Source organism: Epinephelus moara, chromosome 17 (assembly GCF_006386435.1).
Source record: "Epinephelus moara isolate mb chromosome 17, YSFRI_EMoa_1.0, whole genome shotgun sequence".
Classification (NCBI taxonomy): Eukaryota; Metazoa; Chordata; class Actinopteri; order Perciformes; family Serranidae; genus Epinephelus; species Epinephelus moara.
The window spans coordinates 7,039,450-7,055,435 of NC_065522.1; the positions used below are offsets into that span (position 1 = coordinate 7,039,450).

General features: G+C 40.9%; 1 protein-coding gene across 1 annotated transcript in view; it reads left to right on the top strand.

Moving 5' to 3' along the window:
• The window catches only part of ppp2r5b (protein phosphatase 2, regulatory subunit B', beta), a 53,245-nt gene that overhangs the window by 15,514 nt on the left and 21,745 nt on the right, over positions 1–15,986 (top strand). The window contains exons 2-6 of the mRNA XM_050067620.1: positions 9,269–9,465; positions 11,983–12,084; positions 13,296–13,388; positions 13,937–14,067; positions 15,669–15,728. Coding sequence (XP_049923577.1) covers positions 9,269–9,465; positions 11,983–12,084; positions 13,296–13,388; positions 13,937–14,067; positions 15,669–15,728 — 583 coding nt within the window. The remainder of the gene's footprint in view (positions 1–9,268; positions 9,466–11,982; positions 12,085–13,295; positions 13,389–13,936; positions 14,068–15,668; positions 15,729–15,986) is intronic.

Genomic DNA, 15,986 nt, shown 5'->3' on the forward strand with positions numbered 1-15,986 from the left:
AAACAATGAGCTAGAAGACGCTGAAATTCTCTATTGAGTCGAGGCTGCAGAGTTGGTGATAATTCTCTGGGGTTGTCACAAAGAGCAACACCTTGAGGATGAACTTTTCAAAATAACAGAACACACAAAACACCATCATTTTCATTTCAGGTGAGATATATTTTTTTGAACCATAGAATTTGAAAACCAGTCTGTATTTCTGTTATTTTAGTAAGTTGAGTAAAAATTCCAGATCCAAATAAAAATTTAAATGTACTGAATTGTTCCTTGGCCCAAGACCAATCTGTCCACCAAATGTAATGAAAATCTGTTCATATTTTGGTGAGATCTCCTGCTGACAGACAGACGGACAGGCATAAAACATAACGTCCTCAGCAGAGAACATAAACATGTCAGATTTCTGTCAGCAGGTCCGGCTTCATTACCATTAACAGACTGCACATACAACACTATTTACACGTTAAATGCTAATACCCAGCCGGTCTTATTACCTATTCTCAGTACTATCACCAAGTGACGACTTCCAAGTATTTCCTGCTCTAATTTAAAGCAGCGGGATGAATTGTCCTGTTCTTTCTCGGCAGGTAAATTGCTGTTTATTCTTCAGTCTGCTTGAAAATCTTCAGAGAGGTGACAGGAGGGGGATGTAGCCTATCACACGGGACAACATCCCTCTTCATTTTTCCTTTCTAATCAGGCTGTTTATAAGCAAGATAATGTGTTGTAAGTTTCCTAGACAGTTTGTTGTCTTGTGGATGTGTTATAAGGGGGATTAGATTACTTAGAGATGGACTTAAAGCGTCACTTAAACCCCTTAAGGTGATATTTATACTGCCCTGACTTCTACACTGTATGGTGTCTCACTTCTGATAACTGCTGACGCTCCCTTCTCCTATTTATACCTGTCTTTCCCTTGCTTTCTTTCTTTATCTGCCTCTATCCCCTTCTATCTCTTTCTCCCCCTCCCTCTCCATCCTTGCTTCCTCTCTGCGTCACTATCTGTGAATTGAGCATGAGTGTATGTGTGTGTGTGTGTGTGTGTGTGTGTGTGTGTGTGCGTGTTCTTAATGACAGAGGTGCAGAGGCGGCTTGCATGGTGGCTAAAACAGAAGCTGTCCTCCTCTCTTTCTGTCTCTCTCTCTGTCACACAAACACACACACACACACACACACACACACACACACACACGCACTCAGCCCCAAACAGAATAACTGTTATTTAAAGACTAGAACTGTACTCGCTCATTTGAGGAAAAAAATAAAGCCACGCAGAGACTGATGGGTGGAGTAGACGAAGGGAAAGATGGAGGGAGTGAGGAGAGGGAGGAAAAGAAGGGAGGTACCCTAGTGATGGAAAGATGAGAGAGAAGCAGGAGGACGGCGAAGGGGATGATGTCATCTTTTAACCCTATACTGCTCCCCTCTCCTCCCTCCCTGTTTCCTCCCCAGATTCTTCCTCCTCTCCTCTCAGTGTCTCTCTCCAGCAGGACTATATTTAGATTTGTGCAGCTGTGTATGTGTGTGTGTTTTCATGCTGTTGCAAGGCGCTTGGCACTGTTCATTCTTATATGTTACTGCTCCTTTCACCAAACCCACTCACCCCTCTCCCTCTTCTCGCACTCACCATCTTTTCTACGTCACACTCTGTTGTTTCAAGTCATCTTTTTTCATCAGCCTCCTCTTCCTCAGTGTATTTAAAGAATACGTCTGGAGATACGACTTTATTTCCTCCTTGTCGACAGATCCGATGAAAAGACCAAAACCAACAATGAATTGATGCAATGAACAAGTGTTGCCAAATCTGTCTTTTTACTCTGTTCCATTGTTGTCCAAACACAATGAATACACACCATGAGCCACATTGCTGCACTGGGTGACATGTTCCTTTGATACAATGAACACGAGCACTGTAGTTTATTTTGTCCCACACACAGTGCTGCTGCTGCAGATATTCACTTGTGTGCCAAGTGTGTATTAATCCGCCACTAAAATAGTCCCCAACAAATGCTCTATTTACTCCTGTTATTGTTTCCTAAACACTACCGTGCCCAGCTGTTTTAGGAAATTACTTACACTTACAAAAAAAAAACAACTTAATGTTTGTGACCAGTTTATAAAGATTCTTTAGATGTCTTCTGTAGGAACCAATGGGCTTAGGGCTGACTGGGTCTGTGTATGAATTATAATTCATCTGAGATAGTTTATCTTATGCAGTAAAGTTTATTAATAGAGATGCAGGGGCCTGGGGAAATGGGACAACCCAATGGCTAGAAAAAAATGTTTGTGTAATATTGCATTGTACCTTTGTGCAAACCACAGATATATTAGATTTGTACATTGTTTTGTGGCAGATATGTTGAAACTTTATGTTTCTCAGCACTGTGGGGAAGATGGGATAAGTTTTAGGCACAAAAAACACTAGGTTATGGTTAATTTTGGCACAAAAACTGCTGGAAAAACAGGGACTGGTCGGTGAAAAACACAGGTTTGGTGGCTCAAACGCCAGTGTAAACCCTGCAAAGTGTTGCTAATAAACCAATGTGTGTCGTATAGTGGTCTGCAGCTTAGCAGCTGTCTCGCCTGTGTGTCTTACCATCCATCAACCCCTCTACCTCCCAATAACAAAATCAACTTTTATACTATGTCACTTTGAAAACATTGATATAGGTATGAAGCCTACAGATGTAATGTAGCTTTGGTTTGCAGAAGTGTGCAGTGCAAACATGTTCTTCTGGCGACTGGGCTTAGTGGGAATGTCGCTGAAAGGAGAGACAGCAAGGCAGAATGGAGTGGAGAGCATTTCTCATTACACTCCACTAGATTTCTGGAAATTTAATGTTTCCTTATCGGCCAATAACATCATACAGCAGTCCTCAGTATCTGCAAAATTTAAAATGATCCCGTAGCCGTAGACTGCATACAGTATGTAAAGAAGTGCTTTGGGACTTATGTCAGTTTTTTTTTATTATTGGTCTTGTCGTAGTATGTCTCAATTGGACTGTTTCTATTATTACAACTTTCTCTTCATTTTATGTAATTGCTTTTTTACCACCTACGGCTTATATTGTACCTCCAGCCATCCGTGGAGAGGGAATCTCTCATCATGTTGCCTCTCCAGAGGTTTCACACATTATTTTTTACTCATGCACCAAAGATTTTTTTTACTCTTCTTAGACAGCTACAGGCCTGGTTTATGAACTGTTGAGACATTGTACGTGCATGATATCTGGCTTTACAAATAAACATGACTTGACATTCGGGACAGACTTTTGCTGACAGCTAAGACAGCCTTTATTACTTTGGCCTTCAGTGAGCGGTCCGCCCTTTGGTACACTTTTAAGAACGCCTCATCAGAATCAACACCTACACAACAAATTGCTTCAGTGAAGACATTACTATTTTCCAGTGTAATCTAATGTAATCTCCCATGAATGACTTCCACTTAAAATTTACTAAGGATGTCAGTTTCGGTTAATTTTGCTTTTGATAACTTGACACATTTACTGGTAACTTACTGGTTAATTTTTAAGGAAACAAAACAACACAAAATACAAAATGAAGTGAATACAAGAGGCCTTCTCTTTTTCTCTGACCCTCCATCGACTCAGTGTGATCTTTAGCGTTGCATTTCAAAGTGCTGTCCATTTGAAGGTGGTGCAGTTTTAATGTTATGTGATGTAAATGTCTTGCCTTTTATTTATTTTTTATTTGGCTTCGCTCGCAGATAGCCGGCTAGCCACGTTAACTCATGGAAACATAATGCACACTGCCTACTCTACAGTCTCCACTGGTTAGCTAACGTTAGCCATGGCCGCTCAGCACTATGTACCACGCAAGGCATGTGGGACCTAGCTAGCAGTGCCACTCAGATTCGGCAATTACCGTTGGTAATGCCATCCCAGTGACGGGACAGCACTGCTGCGGAAACATGATGGCCCCCCTCCAGTCTCCCCCCAGGTGGCCCCAGTGAGTAAGCGACTTCATTTTGAGCGCAGACCCCCATGTAACACTGTTAATTATGTTAACACCACTAGCTGTGCCGACACAGCCAACTGTGCTAACAGAGCTAACATAGTTGAAGATGTGAAAGGGGGTTTGTGGTTCAAAACTGAGCTGCTTACTCACCGGGGCAACTGGGGGTAAAGTCTAGGTTAGGCAAAATGTTTTCACAGTGTTAATCACCGAATGAGCAGTGCCGCTAGCTCCCACCAGACCTGGTATGTGCGCAGTGCAGTAAACTGACGAGTAGCAAGTTAACCTATACACCGACATGGGTAACTGGTCAAAAATATTCTAAGTGGTTAACCATCAATGCCCTAAAATGTTCTGTTAAAGAAAGTCTACTATTGGTAACATGGTAAACATTAAAGTAGAAGTTGTTATATGTATTTTTTTTTTTTTACTCTTGGGGGCATTGGTACAAGCCGTGAACGTGACACTGACATGTGATCACTTTCTTAAGTTGAAAAACACTCAAACACTGTAAAGCTGAGAGGAGGAGCAGAGTCTGGTGATAATTCCCTGTGTGTTTGCCACTATGAGCGACCTCTTTCACATTACACAGTCATTAGATATATTGCTAATATAAAAACATTGATTGATGTAGCTTTAAAAAGGAAAAAAGTAGAACTGTAACGTTTTCAGATAATGACTGCAGGGGAAATTAATCATTCTTTGTGCATGTGCATTTTGAAAAGCTCCTTTATCTGCACAGTCACATGAGGAATAACAAAGGATTAAAGGAAGAGTAACGCAAAGCTTGAAGCACTTTGTATTAGCACAGATAGCCTGCTCTTTATATATAAAAATAAATGTAGAGCGTAATTGCTTTTCTGTTTGTTTTAACATGCTTTTATAATTGTGGTAATGTAACTTTGGTAATGATGTGACATGTAGACGATATGAGTTTTAATCTCAGGGGACTTTCTCAGTTAATAAAGATGAAATAAATAAAGTAGTAAAATTTAACTACATGCATTTAATGTTTTGGATTTTATAGCCACAGCTTGTTACCCATTCAAAACACCAATTTGGACTGTCAGGAGCATGAAAATAGCTCAGTCATAAATGACTCACTTGCTGTGATTAAGATCTGAGTTAATATTCTAATCACTGCACTGACATGATATTAAAAGCTGATTTGAATGAATGGGTCTGGAGCGACCTGCATTGACCTAATAATAGCACAGCCATGAGGAAAACTAAAATCCACCTCAGTATTACCTCAGTTTGGCTTCTCCACTGCTTCATTGTGCACCGAGTTTGTGTTATCCATTCAAATGTGAGCATTTTCTGCCAGTGCCAGACGTGATAACAGACAGCAAGGTAATACTGGTGGCCAGTTTAGCAAACGCAGACAACCAAAGACCAGTTTTAGCCCATTTGCTTTGCCTTAAAATATGTACTGTGGCTCTGTCTGTGCCTGTCATCTTCCGACACTCTTTTTTCTCTGTCATTTTTTTTCCTTTGCTCTCTCCCACACTTGCTCTCACATGACCCACCAAGTCTCTTCATCTTCCCTCTCTTTTTCTCACCTCCTTTCCCACTCTCTGTCTCCCAAACACACATACATGCTTTTTTCTTTCCCGTCGTCTTTTCACCTCTCTCTGTTCTTTTTTCTCAGTCCCAGCACGGCACATCTTCATACAATTACTCTCCATTAAAAATGGATTAGATTTCACCTTCACAGTGTGTCTACAGAGGGGGAACAGGAGGGGGGAGTGGACGGCCAAAAGGGGGGCCATGAGAAATCAGGAGAGAAGGAGGCAAGAGGTAGAAAGGTTAGGAAGGGGCAGATTGGGAAGGAAAGGAAAACAGAGAGGTGGAGAGAAGAAGGAAAGGATGGTACAAGAGTGATGAGCGACCAGGTGGATAAAAGGACTGAAGCTGCAGCTATCTCAAACTAACCAAGAGCCACAAATACAGAGATGGTTGCCTCGCAGATTTAGACTCACATTCTTTCTCAAAGCAAAGTCAGAAGAAATAGTTCACTCTCAAAAACTTTTCACACTCGTTTTTTGTGACAAATAGTCAGAAAATTGTGTGATCTTGTCTGTCACACGTTTGTCCAGTTACTGAGAAATGGCTGCAATTCAAGAACAAATTGACCACTCAGTGCAGCTCGATGGGCAGTCCCATAGATGGCAACACTGATGTAAAATGGGCAGAAAGGAAGGCTAAAGAAAAGTCACAGAAAAAGTTTTTACAGGTTATGTCATGCATGTTGAATTGTCAAAAACCAAACCAAACAAAACCCAAAAAACAAAAAAAAACCAAGAAGCGGGTCAGTCCTGGTTTTCTGATCCTTTTAACACAAACAACAAATAATCGTCTGCATATATGACAAGTCAAAGTTTAGAGAATATTCTCCCCAAAAGAAGACAGTCTTGTTGTGAGTTTAAACTAAATGTAACCCCAAATACATAAAGTTGTAAGTCAGAAAATTAGGATCATAATCTTACAGTAAAGTTTTTCCATATCATCAACCTGGGACTTTATCAAACAGCAACTTAGTAGTTTCATTATGTGTTAGACTTAAAATAAATCCTGTTCAAATACAGATACTCTGTCACATCACCATCCAAATTATGGAAGGCACAGTTGGTCATAATTGATAGAGTAAAAGGCCACTTTCAGTGATCTCAAAAGAGTGTGTACCTGACATATCAAGCAAAGGGCGGCTCTCGTCTATTGTCATGTAGCTTTTTGCCAAAGGGAGCAGATGGTCATGGTGTGCCCATAAGAGGTGAGGGGGTCTGGGGCTGGAAGAACTCCAGTCACCCCCTCCCTTACTCCTCCTCTGTTTCCCACCTGGGGGTTAAGAAGGGTTAAATCTAATCCGCTCCTGCTGTGTGTGTGTGTGCGTGTGTGTGTGCGAGTGTGTGAGTGAGTGTGTGTGTGAGAGTCTTGGATCATCCTCTTTCCAACTGCACAGTCAGTCTAGACTGCTTCCCAGCCATTGGTAAAGCTGCATTGTTTTTTTCTGACATAAAGAGATTATTTGTTCAAGACTAAAGTACATTTCTTGCTGACACTGCTTAGACAGGAGTCAATAGTCATTTACTCCATGGTCATTTTAGGGTGTAGTTAGCTGTGCTCTAGTATTGGATTGCATTAAATGTGACAGGTTTATGTTATTAAACAATTTTCTATTACAGAGCTTTTCTTTGTCCTTATACTTTTGAATTCTACCTCTACCTAATTTGAAAAAAAGAGAAGAATTGCACTCAACAAGTAGTGGAGGCAAACAATTTGCATCATGGTGGCCAGGCCACTTTTCTCTTTGGTGTGGCACAGAAGTTTGTGTCTAGAAACATCAAAGTGACATCAAAGAACTAGCGGCAACAAAGGCTGACTGTTGTCGCCTCACATCATCTGTGCGTCAGCCAAGATGTTGCGCATGAGCACACCGCAAAGGCTACAGCCAATGGCTAACTAGGACGTACGTTCAGCACCAGCCTAAGAGGAAATAACTCTCCTTACTAGCAGGCAGCTCGTATCTGCCATTTAACATGGACACCAGGAAGAGTAGCTTTTGGCTTGATAACAACTAATAGGGATCCAAATAAACAGTAAACAATTAAAGGGGAACGGACAGAATGGATTCAAGATGCTAGTTAGCCAGTTAGCACATAAACAACACAACCTGATGTTGAAGGAACAAATTATATTTACCGTGCGCTAGTGAACAATAACACAAACCATTCTGAACTGTTTCTGCTTAAGAGCTCAATGGCTTGAAAATAATGTGACCTAATATAACAAGTTTGTTTCAGTTTCACGCCCTCTTGACTTTAGCGGTTCGTTAGAATGATTTCTCTCACTGACAAGCTCCTCTGGGTCCAACACCGATTCAGCACGCTCAGTTGGCCAAAAACAGCCAACAAGGGTTGACTAGTGCCAAGGATACAGGACACACAGCAAGAACAAGGGCGACAGACGCTCACTGACAGCCAGGCGTTGACCTATGTCCGACTTTTGGCTTGGTGTGTTGGGGCCCTTAATTCAGACTCAGAATGGGCTGTGTGGTGGCCAATTGGTGGCCAAGCTTAAGCCTGTAGTGCCTATGGCCACCACTTACCACTCCTTTACTCCACATTGATTACAACCCAAGATTACCCATCAGTTCTCATTGTGTTTAGTTACATGTAGAAATCAAATTATAGAACCAGTTAGGTCCACTGAGTTCCTGTAGGGTCTGTCATACATGGCAAGGTAAGGTAGTGTATCAAACAAACAATGGCTGGAAAAGGATTCAAAGCTTTAAACTCTGTCTGTGATGTCTTTCCAGATCATCTCCTTTTTCCATAGCAATTATAGGTCATATATCAGATAAGATAAGATAAGATGAGAAGCTTTATTGTCATTGTACAAAAATACACAACGAAATTTCGTTTGGCATCATGTCATAAATATACACATACAGTCTGCAACATTCTGCTGAGATCTCTCAAAAGCCTTTGCAAAGAGGATCTTATGTGTATTTTCATATCCTTTATCTTAATGTAAATCAGCATATTATTGTTCAGACCAAACCTCACACACACCTCACTTATATAGGAATCTAAACTTTGGATATTTCACTGCTATATTTAGCTATTGAGTCATCAATCATCTGGTTACCGAGGAAAAAACCCAAGGATTCCCATTTGGCTGCTGTCAAAGCCCGTAGCTCTCTCCTTTGGTGTCTGCTTCATTTTTTTTACTTCTTGCATGATGCTTTACAGGCCAAGCTGCTAAGTTTCACACCCCCTCAGGCCCATGGAATCAATTTAAAACTCACTGCATGTGTTCAGTAATCCATGGGTATCAGCCACTTTCTCTACATCTGCGAAAAAGTGGTGAATTTTTTTTGGAGGTACAAGGTTTTAATCTGACGGCCGGCAGCAGGTTGTTTCATTGTGACGAACAGGCCTGGAGAACGAATCTGACAGGTAATAGGACTGAGATACAACACAGCCCTCTGGAGGAAGGTGTGTGTGGACATGTGTGTGTGTGTGTGTATGGATGCAAGTCCCTGTGTGTGTGGGTGTGTACAAATGTGTTTGTAGAGTAATAGTCTGCTCTCTTTCCCTCATTACCTTTGAGAGAAGATCTAGCCTGTAGAATACATCTCTGTATACTACAACACTCTAAGCACAAAGCATCTTTCAGGAACGCCATCGGATTTGGCCAAGCTGCATTGCCGTTTTTGTCCTTTAACCTATTTGTCTAAAACACCTCTTTTTCTTTCTCTCTCTTTCTTCCTTCCCAACTCTCAATCATCCAGACGCCCCGGTGGCAGAGTTACATGACCTGTTCTGTAAGAAGCTGCAGCAGTGCTGCGTGCTGTTTGATTTCCTGGACTGCGTGGCCGACCTGAAGGGGAAGGAGATCAAACGTGCGGCGCTCAACGAGCTGGTGGAGAGCGTGGCCACTAGCAGAGGAGTCCTCATAGAGCCTCTGTACCCAGAGGCTATAAAGATGGTAGGAGGGGAGGAGGAGAGGGGAGGTTAGGGGTGGAGATAATGGACTAGTGGATGCACTGATGAAAGGATAGAAATGAAAGACAGATGAATAAATGCTAAGTATCTTAATGTCAAAAAATGAACTTTTGAGAACAGACAGTGACAAACAATGGTCAATGTGGATGAACAAAGAAAGCCAGAACAATATTTCCACATGGAATCAATCCTCATCATTTCAACACCTGGAAACTGCACAAGAAAATAGATAATAAAAGCAGAATGAATAGATGGATGAAAGAGAAGGTAGACAGTGTGATTTCCAGCAGAGGCGATAAACAAAGGTGGTGATAGAGAGGAGAGGGATAGATAGATAGATAGATAGATAGATAGATAGGATGGGAGAGATAGACTGTTTGCAAAGGGTGCTAAATAGCAATAGGCTGCACAGATGGCGAGAAAGAGAGGGATGGACAGGAAAGATGGAGTGTGGTAGAAAAAAGTGTGGACACCAACACAAAGCACCAAAGGTCCCAGAGGATATAAAGAGGAGGAAAGGAAAGAGGGATTGAGGACAGAAGGTGAAGCGAGCAGAGGATATAGCTTATGTTATAGAGTCACTATACCCAGAGGATGTGAAAATGCTGATAGGACAGAGGGTGGGATGAAAGGAAAGTGGGCAAAGGCTTTAATGTGTGGCCACAAGGTTAAAAAAAGCTTAATTTTTATTAACGAAGGAAGGAGAGAGCAACAATCCCCAGATGATTTTTCCCAAACGTAGAAATATTGTGGAATTCTGGTCTAATGGTTGTTCTCTCACAAACGATTTGGACCTTTTTAAATCAAGTAAGGTTTATATATTCATGTGAAATGAGCCTGTATCCTCCTGCAGAGAGAAGTTTTACTAATGCAAACAAATGGAGAGAAGGGAAGAATGGAGAAGACGATAATGCTGAATTGGGGTGTTGGGATTTACCACATTTGCTTTTTGCAGTGTAGTTTATGCACTAAATGGCCAGTGGAAATACATTTGTTGAATAAATCATGACTTTGCAAGCAGCCAGGTTGCATGGCTTACCAGTTGTTCTTCTCAAACACAGTCTGTGAACAGCTTCAGAAATGGCCGATAACAGCTGAAGTGATTGTATTTGCTTGATGTAGTTGACAGAAACCCACCTAATTGTCCTTTTAAAGGGATAGTTCAGATCTTTTGAAGTGGGGTTGTATGAAGTACTTATCCATAGACAGTGTAGTACATACAGTAGATGTCAGTCGGCACGCCCCCAGTTTGGAGTCTCACATGGAAGCTAAGCAATCTACTGTGGGGGAGGGGTCAGCAACAAAACGTTTTTAGCTACTTAAAAAAAGTCCCACTAAAAAAAAAAAATCAATAATAGTATAAGTGTACACTATATTTAGAATATTGTCACTGCTTTAACTTAATGTCAGACAGTGATTTTCATTGGGAAAATTAAGCTATTACAAAGCTCTCTTTAAAGCCAGACTCCATTGAGAAAAACAGTGATTTAACATTGCTGCTGGTCTAGCACCTCCTCAAACAGTTAGTTTGTCTGTGTGTCTTTTGCGTATAAAATGGTTAGTTCTGATTCACCAAAGTCACACAACAACACAAACTAACCGATCAAAGCAGCAGTAGACCAGCAGCTCCCATGTTCAGAAAGGTAAAATTACGTTTTTTGTGAATGGAATCTGGTAGCTATGACAAGAGCATTAGTGGGGAACTGAAGATGTTAACAGCTTCTCTGTCAAAACATGCTGTCTGATGGAAATACAAAGCGGTGAAAATATTCTCACCTTAGCATATACTTAAACTGATATTGACTGTTTTAGATGGGACTTTTTTTTTAGTTGGCTAAAATACGGTTTGTTGCTGACCCCCCATTCACAGAAGTACATTGCTCAGCTTCCATGTTAGACTCCAGCCTTATTCTTTAAACTTGGGGTGTGTTGACTGAGATCTACTGTATGTAATACAATGACCATGGGTAAACACTGGGGTACACAACCCCACTTCAAAAATCCAAACTATCCCCTTAATGTAGGGCTCTTAAAAACACCAGCTATTTATCCTGGCTCTATCCTGAGAGTTATTGAGCTTTTAGTGACACAACTCTGTGACGTGCATCATGTTGAAATATCAGCATGATGGAGTCTAGAAATGACTCAAAGGATGTTTTGCTCAGACTTGTTATTTTATCAGAGTCATAGACCTAGTTTTTTTTGAAAATATAGCTATCACATCTGTCTTTTTTCTTTCAATCCTGAGATTATGTCAAGGATATCCATAACATTAACAGGAATGTGCTGTGTGTCCTTTTGCTCTTCCTAATCCGCCTTTTTTACCTCTCCAATTCCTTCCCTTTCCACTTCACTTTTCCCTCATCTCCCCTTATCCCCTTCCTCTTTCAACATCCTTCCTTACCTCTCATTCATTTTCATATTTCCCTCTTCCTATTTTCGTCCTCACACTCCTGTTCCCATCACTCTCCTTCCCTTCTCCTCCTCTGTGGTTTTCCAGATCTCGGTAAATATCTTCCGGACTCTTCCACCCAGCGAGAATCCAGAGTTCGATCCTGAGGAAGATGAGCCAACACTCGAAGCCTCCTGGCCGCATCTGCAGGTACAACATACACCACTTACATAATTTCATGCATTTTCCCCCTGCAGAGGTAAAGGACAGTTTCTCTTGGAAAAGATATGTTCAGCAAAACATGTTGACTTTGGTCTTTTTTGTGCAAAAAACAGTTTGGGAATTGTTGCGATGTACTTGCGTTTGTTTTTTATAGTGAAACACAATGCAGTGTCAGTAAGTGCCATGAAAAATGGGCCCTACTATATATTATATACTATATTTGGGAGGGCGGACAATGCCATAATGCACACAACTCCCACCAGGTGTTGCTTTGAATGCAGCGTTCAGCAATTATCTGCACATAAACATACTGTACCTGAGCCTGAGGTCCTTTAGATCAGTTAAATCTGCTGTTGAAAGCAACATTGTTTGCCCAAATGTAACTTTTTTATCACTCGGAATCACAAGATTGAGCTCTAGAAAAGGAGAACGTCACAGCTTCTAAAAATACTTGTGATGTTTGTCCAGATGACATTTGGTTGTGGTGTACAGTCACTTCTGCACCTTCAGGAAGAGATGAGTCAAAAATACAAGCGTGAAGTCCAGACTGTTATGAAACAAAATCTTTTTCCCTTCAGTTGGTATTTTGTGGTGTAAAGCATTCTACTCTTTATAAAGTTGAGCACTGAGTCAGCAAGTGAAGTAGATCCTGGTTTCTTAAGCTCAGATATTTCTCACAGAAGTCACGTCTTGCTGCCATTTGGAGCAGTCATCATGCTGTGTTGCCTAGAGCAGCTTTGAAAAAATAGTTTGCCCTCACTCACTATTTTGCTGAGACTGAGACGAGAAGACTGATACCACACTTACATATGCCCAGTCAATATGAAGCCACAACCTGTGGTCTGTTAGCTTAGTTTAGTATTAAGACTTTGAACAGGTAATAAAGCTAGCCTGGCTCTGTCTAAAGATTAAGAAAGCGCCTACCAGCACCTCTAAATCTTACTAATTCATCACTAATTTATCTCATTCTTGTGCCATCCTCTAATTGATTTGTGTACAAGCAGTCCTTGTGCTAATCTGAGATAACTGCTGCTGGCCTTAGCTACGTGGTTGGCATACAGACATGAGAATGGCATCGATATTCTTTTCTAACTCTTGGCAAGAAAATGAATAATTACCAAAATGTCATACTATTCCTTCAGGAGACAAACATAGACACTAAATGATGTCTAATCATTTGCTTTCTGTGCCTTCGTTAGCTGGTGTACGAGTTCTTTCTGCGTTTCCTGGAGAGCCCGGACTTCCAGCCCTCCATGGCCAAACGCTACGTCGACCAGAAGTTTGTCCTGCAGGTAATCCTCTCTCTCTCCTCGCAGTTTGTCAAATCCAAAGCCCTAAGATGTCTCTAAAATCCTGATAAATGGAAAGGTATAAATAAATGAAGCTCTTCTTTGAAACTGCAGCCATCGCAGAACCTCGTAATATCCCTGCTGGAGTGCTCTCCAATTTTGTTATCTAAGTCGGGGCACATATAAAAAATTGACTAAAAGACTCCGCAGTCCCTGTCGTACAACTTTTACGTTTAATATCCTGCTTTATTTTAGAAATTGACGGGGAAAAAAACAGTTTATGTAATATTAATTTTGCTTGGTGAATGGAAAAAAACACCATGAAATGTTCTTACAGATGAAAGAAGTACAACAAATTATAGTAGAACAAAGACATTACTGTTTATGAATAGTTCAAATGACTTTAAAGTTAGGATTTGGTCGTCAGAGTGAGGAGGTTGGAGAATGAATGCATTCAGAAAAGGTCCTCACAAGAACTATAATGCAAACATACCGTGCTTGTGTCTGTAATTATCGTGTGTGTGTGTGTGTGTGTGTGTGTGTGTGTGTAGCTCCTGGAGCTGTTTGACAGTGAGGACCCCAGGGAGAGGGAGTACCTAAAGACCATCCTGCACCGTGTCTATGGAAAACTACTGGGCCTCCGAGCCTACATCCGCAAACAGATCAACAACATCTTCCTCAGGTACACGCTGTCTTCCACCAATCCAATGCACAGGATTTACGGGTGCTATTTATGGCATCGTAACGTCAATAAATCAAACATTAACCAACAAAGGTCATCAGCAGGGAGGAAGGCAGTGTGTATGACTTCTGTAATGCATGTTTTTAGTTTAATTAATGATGATCTTAAAGCACAAAACAGGAAAATTGGTGAAAGTTTTTCACAATCTGAGTTATTTATAAGTTAGCCTTTTTTGCGCTTCGTATTTGGAGTGGTTCCTTAACAAGTGAAACAAGACACAGACAGCGTACAGCTCCTTTTTAATTAGCTGCATCAATACTATATAATACTGGATTCTTGTTTCAATTGTAACTTCCAGTTGTTATGGCTTTGCACCTATTTGGACATCATTTTGTGGATGCTTCTGTAGTTCTGTCACTGACTCTGAACTACACCCAGGAGGCTGGGGTTAAAGGGCCACTTCAACCCTGAATAAAATATATATTTTTCCTTTGACCTGTAATGCTATTTATCACTCTGGTTTGTTTTGGTGTGAGTTGCAGAGTGGAGAGATTGGCTGAGAGATGTCTGCCTTCTCTCAGATATAATAGAGCTAAATGGCACTCAGCTTGTGATGCTCAAAGCGCCAAAAAATAACTAAACTATAAACTATAAATTTGAAAAACTCAACAGCAATGTTTCTTTCCAAAAATCATGACTCTAGATAATCCACAAACCTTGTTGTGAGCAGTTTCATGTAGGAGCTATGTTCTTTCTATTGAACTACACCCACCAAACATATCACCGCGCAGAAGGATGCTTGAACTGTCCCTTTAACAGTTTTCCCACACAGCTGCTCCTAATTATGGTCTATACAATGTGATGTCAATGAGGCATAAGCATCAACACAGATGAGAACTTGGAGAGGGTTTAAGGGACATGTTGTCTAAATTTTCGAGAGACACAAAGTGCCACATGGAGTATTTTCTGGCTCAGATAATACTCTCATGCACACAAACAAGTTCACCACATGCTCAAACATGACTGTGCACGTTTGCAGTCCTGACACTGACCGGATCAGCAATGTATCTCCATTCTGCATCTATCTTGAGTGTTAAATCATCGTGTGGTGACACATATCTCCTCAAATAATTGATCAAACGGCTCTGACTAACAAGAGTGCTGCGATGTAAACTCATGTTTCATCTTTCCCTTCACCAAGCGCGGCTGGATTGTTGTGTTTGCAATAATAATTCAAGCACTGGAGAGCTGCAACACGCTATGTTTCTGCCTCAGTTAACTGGTTTCAGTATCACTGTTTGTTCATTTTGACAACTCAAAAATGCAGTATAGGCGTAAATCTGCCCTTACTGTTATTGTACTTCAATTCTTTCTCCCATGATGACATCACAGAAGTAACAGAGTTGTATTCCAGACATAGTATACATCATGATATATGATGTTGGTAATTTTACACTAAGTTAACAGATTATGTTTTCTATTTCAAGACTTGCAGTCCTTCTTTAAGTTGATTTTACTTTTGTTTGATTAGAACAGCTACATGATCTACTGATGAATCATTACAAATCACTCTGTGTGTGTGTTTTGTGTCTGATCTTCAGGTTCATATATGAAACTGAGCACTTCAATGGAGTTGCGGAGCTTCTGGAAATCCTCGGCAGGTTCGTATCCACACACTTTGGAGCAAACTTTGCTGCACTGGAGGAAAGCATAATTTGTAGTATATCATGGCTTAATGAATGCACTTGGAGTTGAGTCTCAACACACACACACACACACACACACACACACACACACACACACACACACACACATTTATGTACACACATACTGCACTTGGCCAGCTGCTCCTATTCAGGAGACAGCTGGTAACCCAATGAATTAAGCAACTACGAAAAATGGCGACAAAGCATAACCAC